Source organism: Lipotes vexillifer, unplaced genomic scaffold (genome assembly GCF_000442215.2).
Source record: "Lipotes vexillifer unplaced genomic scaffold, Lipotes_vexillifer_v1.1 scaffold71, whole genome shotgun sequence".
In the NCBI taxonomy this organism is placed as follows: Eukaryota; Metazoa; Chordata; class Mammalia; order Artiodactyla; family Lipotidae; genus Lipotes; species Lipotes vexillifer.
Window position 1 is genome coordinate 9,133,539 of NW_006793703.1, and position 10,523 is coordinate 9,144,061.

A 10,523-nucleotide genomic window follows, 5' to 3' on the forward strand; every position below is an offset into this window, starting at 1 on the left:
TCCATTCCAGCCACAACCCAGAGCCCACAATTCTGTCTCCAGCTTCAAGCCCAATGTCTGGCACAGAAGGGCCACAACAGGTATCAGTCACAAACAGAACAGAAGGGGAAACAATGATATTATCAAATCAAAGAGCTTGCTTATATTTCAACTCATGAAATGCCACATGTACCTCCCTTTAAGCTGTAACATCTACCAGATTTGCCAAATATTTCATGACTTAAGCTTCATCCAAAATGAACAGAGTATGTTGCCCATACCTTGATATGGTCTTAAGATTGGTTACCAGGGAAATAAAAGAAAGAAATCAAGTGAAGGAAAGTAATTCCTTATTAGGGGAAAAAGGTGTGAGACCATAGATAAACACCTGACACTGACATAATCTGATAATCGATTCATAATCTGATTAACACAGTCACCACTGTTCTGTGGGTCAAATGGAAGAGGCAGGGAGAGGTTATGAGCTCATGAAAAATGAGGACATACTTTAAGAAGTCAAACTCCTAGAAATCTGATATATAATCAATCTATGTAACCTTATCCCAGCTAAATGAATATCTGTTGGGTTTCTTATTTCTTTTTTGTATTTCAATTTTATGTAGTTTGGAGATCTCCCCTACTATCTCTGAGGACCCTGGTAAGCCTGGTGACCCCAAGATGAGAAACACTGAACCACAACAAGAAATAAACAGAGCTGTTCAAACACAGACATCCCTATCTCTTTCATTTACTATATATGTCAGTGTAAAAAAGGCATTTACTGGAAGAAAAAGCATGAATCAAAAAAAAAAAAAAAAAAAGGAGAGAAAGAGGTTAAGAAGGCTCCAACCATTGGTTCAAGATGGCGGAGTAGAAGGACGTGCTCTCAATCCCTCTTTCGAGAACACCAGAATCACAACTAACTGCTGAACAATCATCAACAGGAAGACACTAGAACTCACCAAAAAAGATACCCTACATCCAAAGACAAAGGAGAAGCCACAATGAGACAGCAGGAGGGGCACAATCACAATAAAATCAAATCCCGTAAGTGCTGGGTGGGTGACTCACGAACTGCAGAACACTTATACCACAGAAGTCCACCCACTGGAGTGAAGGTTCTGAGCCCCACATCAGGCTTCCAAACCTGGGGGTCCGGCAAGGGAGGAAGAATTCCTGGAGAATCAGACTTTGAAGGCTAGCAGGATTTGACTGCAGGACTTCAACAGGACTCGGAAAAACAGAGACTCCATTCTTGGAGGGCAAACACATAGTAGTGTGCACATCGGGATCCAGGGGAAGGAGCAGTGACCCCACAGGAGACTGAACCAGACCTACATGCTACTGTTGGAGGGTCTCCTGCAGAGGCAGGGGGTGGCTATGCCACACCGTGAGGACAAGGACACTGGCATCAGAAGTTCTGGGAAGTACTCCTTGGCATCAGCCCTCCAAGAGTCTGCCATTAGCCCCACCAAAAAGCCTGGGTAGGCTCAGTGTTGGGTCTCCTCAGACCAAACAACCAACAGGGAGGGAACCCAGCCCCACCCATAAGCAGACAAGCAGAGTAAAGTTTTACTGAGCTCTGCCCACCAGAGCAACAGCCAGCTCTAACCACCACCAGTCCCTCCAATCATGAAACTTCCACAAGCCTCATCCACCAGAGGGCAGACAGCAGAAGCAAGAAGAACTACCTACAGTCCTGCAGCCTGTGGAACAAAACCCACATTCACATAAAGACAGACAAGATGAAAAGGCAGAGGGCTATGTATCAGATGAAGGAACAAGATAAAACGCCAGAAAAACACCTAATGAAGTGGAGATAGGCAACCTTCCAGAAAAAGAATTCACAATAATAACAGTAAAGATGATCCAGGACCTTGGAAAAAGAATGGAGGCAAAGATCAAGAAGATGCAAGAAATGTTTAACAAAGACCTAGAAGAACTAAAGAACAAACAAACAGAGATGAACAGTACAGTAACTGAAATAAAAACTACACTAGAAGGAATCAATATCACAATAACTCGGGCAGAAGAACGGATAAGTGACCTGGAAAACAGAATGGTGGAATTCACTGCTTCAGAACAGAATAAAGAAAAAAGAATGAAAAGAATTAAAGACAGCCTAAGAGACCTCTGGGACAACATTAAACACAACAACATTCCCATTACAGAGATCTCAGGAGAAGATAGAGAGAAAGGACCTGAGAAAATATTTGAAGAGATTATAGTCGAAAACGTCCCTAACACGGGAAAGGAAATAGCCACCCAAGTCCAGGAGCATAGAGAGTTCCATACAGGATAAACCCAAGGAGAAACATGCCAAGACACATAGTAATCAAACTGGCAAAAATTAAAGACAACGAAAAATTATTGAAAGCAGCAAGGGAAAAATGACAACATACAAGGGAACTCCCATAACGTTAACAGCTGATTTCTCGGCAGAAACTCTACAACCCAGAAGGGACTGACACAATATACTTAAAGTGATGAAAGGGCAGAATCTACAACCAAGATTACTCTACCCACCAACGATCTCATTCAGATTCCATGGAGAAATCAAAGCTTTAAAGACAAGCAAAAGCTAAGAGAATTCAGCACCAGCAAACCAGCTCTACAACAAATGCTAGAGGAACTTCTCTAAGTGGGAAACACAAGAGAAGAAAAGGACCTACAAAAACAAACCCGAAACAATTAAGAATATGGTAACAGGAACATACATATCAATAATTACCTTAAACGTGAAAGGATTAAATGCTCCAACCAAAAGACACAGGTTTGGGGCTTCCCTGGTGGCGCACTGGTTGAGAGTCCGCCTGCCGATGCAGGGGACACGGGATTGTGCCCCGGTCCAGGAAGATCCCACATGCCGCAGAGCGGCATGGCCGCTCTGCGGCATGTGAGCCATGACCGCTGAGCCTGCGCGTCCAGAGCCTGTGCTCAGCAACAGGAGAGGCCACAACAGTGAGAGGTCCCCGTACCGCAAAGAAAAAAAAAAAAAAAGACACAGGCTTGCTGAATGGATACAAAACAGGACCCATACATACACTGTCTACAAGAGACCCACTTCAGACCTAGGGACACATACAGACTGAAAGTGAGGTGATGGAAAAAGATATTCCATACAAATGGAAATCAAAAGAAAGCTGGAGTAGCAATACTCATATCAGATAAAATAGACTTTAAAAGAAAGAATGTTACAAGAGACAAGGAAGGACACTACATAATGATTAAGGGATCACTCCAAGAAGAAGATAAAACAATTATAAATATATATGCACCCGACATAGGAGCACCTCAATACATAAGGCAACTGCTAACAGCTATAAAAGAGGAAATCGACAGTAACACAACAATAGTGGGGGACTTTAAAACCTCACTTACACCAATGGACAGATCATCCAAACGGAAAATTAATGAGGAAACAAAAGCTTTAAATGACACAATAGACGAGATAAGATTTAACTGATATTTATAGGACATTCCATCCAAAAACAGCAGGTTACACTTTATTCTCAAGTGCGCACAGAACATTCTCCAGGATAGATCACATCATGGGTCACAAATCAAGGCTCAGTAAATTTAAGAAAACTGAAATCACATCAAGCATCTTTTCTGACCACAACGCTAAGAGATTAGAAATCAATTACAGGGAAAGAACGTAAAAAACACCAACACATGGAGGCTAAACATTACATTACTAAATAACCAAGAGATCACTGAAGAAATCAAAGAGGAAATCAAAAAATACCTAGAGACAAATGACAATGAAAACACGACGATCCAAAACCTATGGCATGCAGCAAAAGCAGTTCTAAGAGGGAAGGTTACAGCTATACAAGCCTACCTCAAGAAACAAGAAAAATCTCAAGTAAACAATCTAACCTTACACCTAAAGGAACTAGAGAAAGAAGGACAAACAAAACCCAAAGTTAGCAGAAGGAAAGAAATCATAAAGATCAGAGCAGAAATAAATGAAATAGAAACAAAGAAAACAATAGCAAAGATCAATACAACTTTAAAAGCTGGTTCCTTGAGAAGATAAACAAAATTGACAAACCATTAGCCAGACTCATCAAGAAAAAGAGTGAAAGGACTCAAATCAATAAAATTAGAAATGAAAAAGGAGAAGTTACAACAGACACTGCAGAAATACAAAGCATCCTAAGAGACTACTACAAGCAACTCTATGCCGATAAAACGGACAACCTGGAAGAAATGGACACATTCTTAGAAAGGTATAACCCTCCAAGACTGAACCAGGAAGAAACAGAAAATATGAACAGACCAATCACAAGTAATGAAATTGAAACTGTGGTTAAAAATCTTCCAACAAACAAAAGTCAAGGACCAGGTGGCTTCACGGGTGAATTCTATCAAACACTTAGAGAACAGTTAACATCCATCCTTCTCAAACTCCCCTGAAAAACTGCAGAGGAAGGAAAACTCCCAAACTCATTCTATGAGGCCACCATCACCCTGATACCAAAACCAGACAAAGATACTACTAAAAAAGAAAATTACAGATCAATATCACTGATGAATATAGATGCAAAAATCCTCAACAAAATACTAGCAAACAGAATCCAACAACACATTAACAGGATCACATGCCATGATCAAGTGGGATTTATCCCAGTGATGCAAGGATTCTTCAATATATGCAAATCAATCAATGTGATACCCTGTAGTAACAAATTGAAGAATAAAATCCATATGATCATCTCAATAGATGCAGAAAAAGCTTTTGACAAATTCAACACCCATTTATGATAAAAAGTCTCCAGAAAGTGGGCACAGAGGGAACCTACCTCAACAGAATAAAGGCAATATATGACAACCCACAGCAAACATCATTCTCAATGGTGAAAAATAGAAAGCATTTCCTCTAAGATCAGGAACAAGACAAGGATGTCCATGCTCACCACTATTATTCAACATAGTTTTGGAAGTTTTACCCACAGCAATCAGAGAAGAAAAAGAAATAAAAGGAATCCAAATTGGAAAAGAAGAAGTAAAACTGTCACTGTTTGCAGATGACATGATACTATACATAGAGAATCCTAAATATGCCACCAGAAAACTACTAGAGCTAATCAATGAATTTGGTAAAGCTTCAGGATACAAAATTAATGCACAGAAATCTCTTGCATTCCTATACACTAATGATGAAAAAATCTGAAAGAGAAATTAAGGAAACACTCCCATTTACTATTGCAACAAAAAGAATAAAATACCTAGGAATAAACCTACCTAGAGAGACAAAAGACCTGTATGCAGAAAACTATAAGACACTAATGAAAGAAATTAAAGATGATACCAACAGATGGAGAGATATACCATGTTCTTGGATTGGAAGAATCAATATTGTGAAAATGACTATACTACCCAAAGCAATCTACAGACTCAATGCAATCCTTATCAAATTACCAATGGCATCTTTTAAGGAACTAGAACAAAAAATTTCACAATTTGTATGGAAACACAAAAGACCCCGAATACCCATAGCAGTCTTAAGGGAAAGAAATCGAGCTGGAAGAATCAGGATCCCTGACTTCAGACTATACTACAAAGCTACAGTAATCAAGACAATATGGTACTGGCACAAAAACAGAAATATAGATCAGTGGAATAAGATAAAAAGCCCAGAGAAAAACCCACACACCTATGATCAACAACAAAGGAGGCGAGGATATACAATGGAGAAAAGACAGTCTCTTCAGTAAGTGGTGATGGGAAAACTGGACAGCTACATGTAAAAGAATGAAATGAGAACACTCCCTAACACCATACACAAAAATAAACTCAAAATGGATTCGAGACCTAAATGTAAGACCAGACACTATACAACTCTTAGAGGAAAACATAGGAAGAACACTCTTTGACATAAATCACAGCAAGATCTTTTATGATCCACCTCCTAGAGTAATGGAAATAAAAACAAAAATAAACAAATGGGACCTAATGAAACTTAAGAGCTTTTACATAGCAAAGGAAACCATAAACAAAACGAAAAGACAATCCTCAGAATGGGAGAAAATATTTGCACACGAATCATCAGACAAAGGATTAATCTCTAAAATATATAAATAACTCATGCAGCTCAATATTAAAAAAACAACCAACCTAATCCAAAAATTGGCAGAAGGCCTAAATAGACATTTCTCCAAAGAAGACATACAGGTGGCCAAGAGGCACATGAAAAGCTGCTCAACATCTCTCATTATTAGAGAAATGCAAATCAAAACTACAATGAGGTATCACCTCACACCATTTAGAATGGGCATCATCAGAAAATCTACAAACAACAAATGCCGGAGAGGGTGTGGAGAAAAGGGAACCCTCTTACACTGTTGGTGGGAATGTAAATTGATACAGCCACTATGGACAGCAGTATGGAGGTTCCTTAGAAAACTAAAAATAGAATTACCATATAACACAGCAATCCCACTACTGGGCATATACCCAGAGAAAACCATAATTCAAAAACACACATGCACCCCAATGTTCACTGCAGCACTATTTACAATAGCCAGGACATGGAAGCAACCTAAATGCCCATTGACAGGTGAATGAATAAAGAAGATGTGGTACATACATACAATGGAATATTACTCAGCCATAAAAAGGAATGAAATTGGATCATTTGTAGAGACATGGATGCATCTAGAGACTGTCATACAGAGTGGAGTAAGTCCAAAAGAGAAGAACAAGTATCATATATTAAAACATATATGTGGACCCTAGAAAAATGGTACAGATGAACCAGTTTGCGGGGCAGAAGTTGAGACACAGATGTAGAGAACAAAAGTATGGACACCAAGAGGGGAAAGCAGAGGGTGTGGCGGTGGTGGTGTGATGAACTGGGAGATTGGGACTGACACGTATACACTGATGTGTATAAAATGGATGACTAATAAGAACCTGCTGTATAAAAAATAAAATTTAATTTAAATAATTAATTAATCAATTAATTGATAAAAAACAACCAATTTCAAAAATGCAGTTTTGTGTTAAGATTCCTTATGATGGATATTCCATGCTGTATTTTGTCACACCCTTTCTGCTGGATATTTAGGTTATTTCCAGTTTTCTCCCATCATTAATAATGTTGAGTTTCTTGCTTGTAAACCTTTGGTTACGTCTTTGGTTGTTTCCCCCCACCCTCTACTCAGGATGAATTCCTAGAAGTGGAATTACACAATTTAAAGAAATACGCTTTCTTTTATGACTCACTGCATATTGCTAAAAAGGGTGTACATTTCAATCTTTTATAGACAGTTCATGACTGTGTCCTTTCCTTCCCCCCCCCAAAAAAAAAAAGAGGTTAAGAAATCTGAGGGCAATAGTCACAAAGGCCAATAATCTCTGATCGCTACAGAAAGTTAGTGAGATACTAACTATACTTCTGTCGTTTTATCTATACTCACTAACTATACTTCTGTTGTTTTATCTATCTACCTACCTACCAAATACTTACTTTATGTCCCCAGATTAAACCCAGAGTACAAAACGCGAGACACGTAGGGCTATTATTCCAAGGCTTGTAACCAAGAAAATCATTAAAACTTCACGATGCACTAAAGGGAAAACACACTCAAAAACGTTTATAATCTTAATCTCCCTTGAATCCCTCCTTTAGTCGTTTAAAGTAGACTTTCCAACATGCCACTTAAACAGGGCAGGAAGAAATGAAAACCTCCAGAGCAGTCTTTCCCCTGAAACGAATCTCAGGAAATACCTACTCAACAGAAGCCCTCGGCCTGTAGGTTAAAGGTGAAATATAGATTTTATATAAGAGACTTATACTGTGTAGCAGCCTTCAAATTTTTGTTTTAGTCTAGCAGTCCAGCTTCCACCCCTTAATTTCTGCTCCTGCCAAATCTTCACATCCACATAAATTACAGAAAATGTTTGTACATATGAGCTCAACAGGAACAGCATGGCAGCCCCCAGCCATGACTTACTTGCTGAAATGAAATCCCAAACCACAAGGCTGACTTCCCTCCCAAACGCACAATGCTGCTTTTTTCTGGAGCTCTCTCTGTTGTGAAAAGCAACAACTCAAGCTCAGAGTTTCCCTGTTTCATTGCCTTTACTTAGAAGAGCAGCAACAGAAACATAAACCCACAGCCTCTATTATGAGACAAAAACCTATTCCTTAATCTTTGTTAACAGATCTGATTTTTATAATGGCTCCAAAATGCCAAGAATTATCCTAGAGGCATATATGAATTTAACATTTCAATAACCTAAAGAAAAGTTATTTTGGAAATGAGAATTATCTAACCATTTCAGTACACAGGACACTTTAGATACCTTTACTTCTCTTCATGTATATTGATACGTACTAACCAAGTGTTCATTTTTTTATGCAAATCAAATGATTAGCGGGTGAATGTCAGGCCTGAGACTTTTTCAGATCAAATTCACTGCAGAAAAACTAATGAGATGAAGAACTTCAATCAGCTCAAAAATCTACATCATTTCACACTACATGCAAAATAGGACCATTAACTCCCCAAAATATGAGACTTAAGATGTGGTTTTCATTAGCCAAGGTTTCCAACAGTTCCTATCAATGAATATTTTGTCTATTTCTAATGTTTGCAGTAAAACACAGTTGCTCACACACTCTCCTAAAATCATCATAAAACCTGATGTAATAAGTTCAGGTAGAAAAGATGTGCCTAAGCAGTTTGCTCTGGTATTTAACAGCAATATCAACCATATTAAATTCTCTCTTTTGTTCCTTGTAATTACTAAGCAATTATGCACCAGACACAGCACTAGGCAATAAAGTGACAAAAAAGACCTTTTGGACTATGGTACCCAAATAACTACCTAATTACAAGTAAATGAGTAGTAAGTGCTATGAAAGATAATACTTAAGTAATTGTCTGTGAGGGCAATGTTAGTACAACTATAATGTCAAAGTTTACATTACCTAACTTAAAGATGGCTAAGTTTAGAATACCAAGAGTTTTCATCGTGATCCTACTGGACAAGAAAAATTCTTTTCACAAAATCATGTATAATGATTTATTCCCTCTAGTATCACAACTACCTTTGTCCAGATGTGAGCTTATTAACATAATACATTTGCACTCTAAGACACAACCTTAATGATGAGAATAACTAAAGAATTCTGGGCTGATGAAACAGGATCAGGAATATGCTTCAGTATATCACAAATCAATTTCTTCTGCCTATCATCTGACCCAAAACTTACATTGATAACATAGCAGAAGGATCCCTTTGAAAAAAAATCTCAAGATTTCATTAAAGAAGAGCAGAGGTTCAAAACAGCAAATGCTATTTAACATCACTTTCTTGAGTTCATTCCATAAAAATCAAAGAATAATATAAAAGAGTTAATAGAACCTATTTTTGACATGAAACCTCACAGGAGTTTAATTTTGTGAAACTATTCCATTTTTAACTATATTTTTCAGAATCCCTAGAGATTCTAATATATTGGCAACACGTCTTCTGTTTTAATGTTGCAAATCCAGTCACCCTGCAGATACCTAATTATTGAATGCCAGAATGAGGGAGGCTTGTGGATGCTTTTTGCTGTCACTGATGCCAAAAATATTTACACTTGAACAAATACTTGTTGAGTACTCAGGATAAACATCCATACAGTAGTTACGATATGCAAGAGTGATGTTACATTGTAATTCTGTCCTTGGAGGTCCACGCAGTGGAAACCACATGTATAAACAGGTTAACGGAGAAGTAAAAATGGATTCTTCTGATAATTCAATAATTAAATCACCTTATTTTAAATTCTACACTTTGGTATTCCAGCTGGGTTCTGGAATATTTAACAGTCACATTAGTCCCAAGTAGAGTAAGAAAGCAAAGAAATATAAATGCTAATTAAGGTTACCTTTGCACCAAAGATGACGAAAACATTTGTCCAGAGGCTGATTCAGAATCACAAGGCAGTATTTCAAACTCCCTATGGGGAAAAAAAGCAAAATAAAGTAAACAAGTGAACCAAGTCTTTCATTCCCCTCATATGAGTCTGGAATCATAATCTCTTAGACCAGATTTGCAGTCTACACAGAGCTAAATTTTAATCACAGCTAATTTCTTACACCTGAATTTTAAAAGATACCATAGGTTAATTGGATCTACTTTATTCAATATGTCCAACACATTACTACATTGCTGAGGAATTTATCATAAAAATAGTTTATCATAAAGACAATCGGGCATGCTTCTTTTTGTACAGGGCGTGCAGCATGAATTCTTATCCTTTTGATATATGTAACACTTTGATTCAAGTACCCTTCTACCTGGCTGGTCTGCTATCATCTTGACGTTGTTTGCCAAGCAGCGTGGGTCTAATGGGTGTGTACTTTCACATGCATTTTCATCCTCATTTATTCATATTCTCTCCTTCACTTTCATTCTCTCCCTCCACCCCGAGTTATCTTGAACTCTCCAATGTAAAACTTTGTTTCCACAAAATCCTACTAGTTCTTTTCATGACTCTTTTATTCCAAGTTTTTAGATGACACTCAAAAGACTAAGAA

The 10,523-nt window shown here is 37.9% G+C and overlaps 1 protein-coding gene across 1 annotated transcript in view; it reads right to left on the reverse strand.

Moving 5' to 3' along the window:
- Positions 1-10,302, reverse strand: part of TPK1 (thiamin pyrophosphokinase 1) — a 306,848-nt gene extending 296,546 nt beyond the window's left edge. Inside the window, exons 1-2 of the mRNA XM_007466670.1 lie at positions 10,284-10,302; positions 9,872-9,943 (exon numbers count right to left, since the gene is read on the reverse strand). Coding sequence (XP_007466732.1) covers positions 9,872-9,943; positions 10,284-10,302 — 91 coding nt within the window. The remainder of the gene's footprint in view (positions 1-9,871; positions 9,944-10,283) is intronic.
- Between the last annotated feature and the right edge of the window lie 221 nt (positions 10,303-10,523).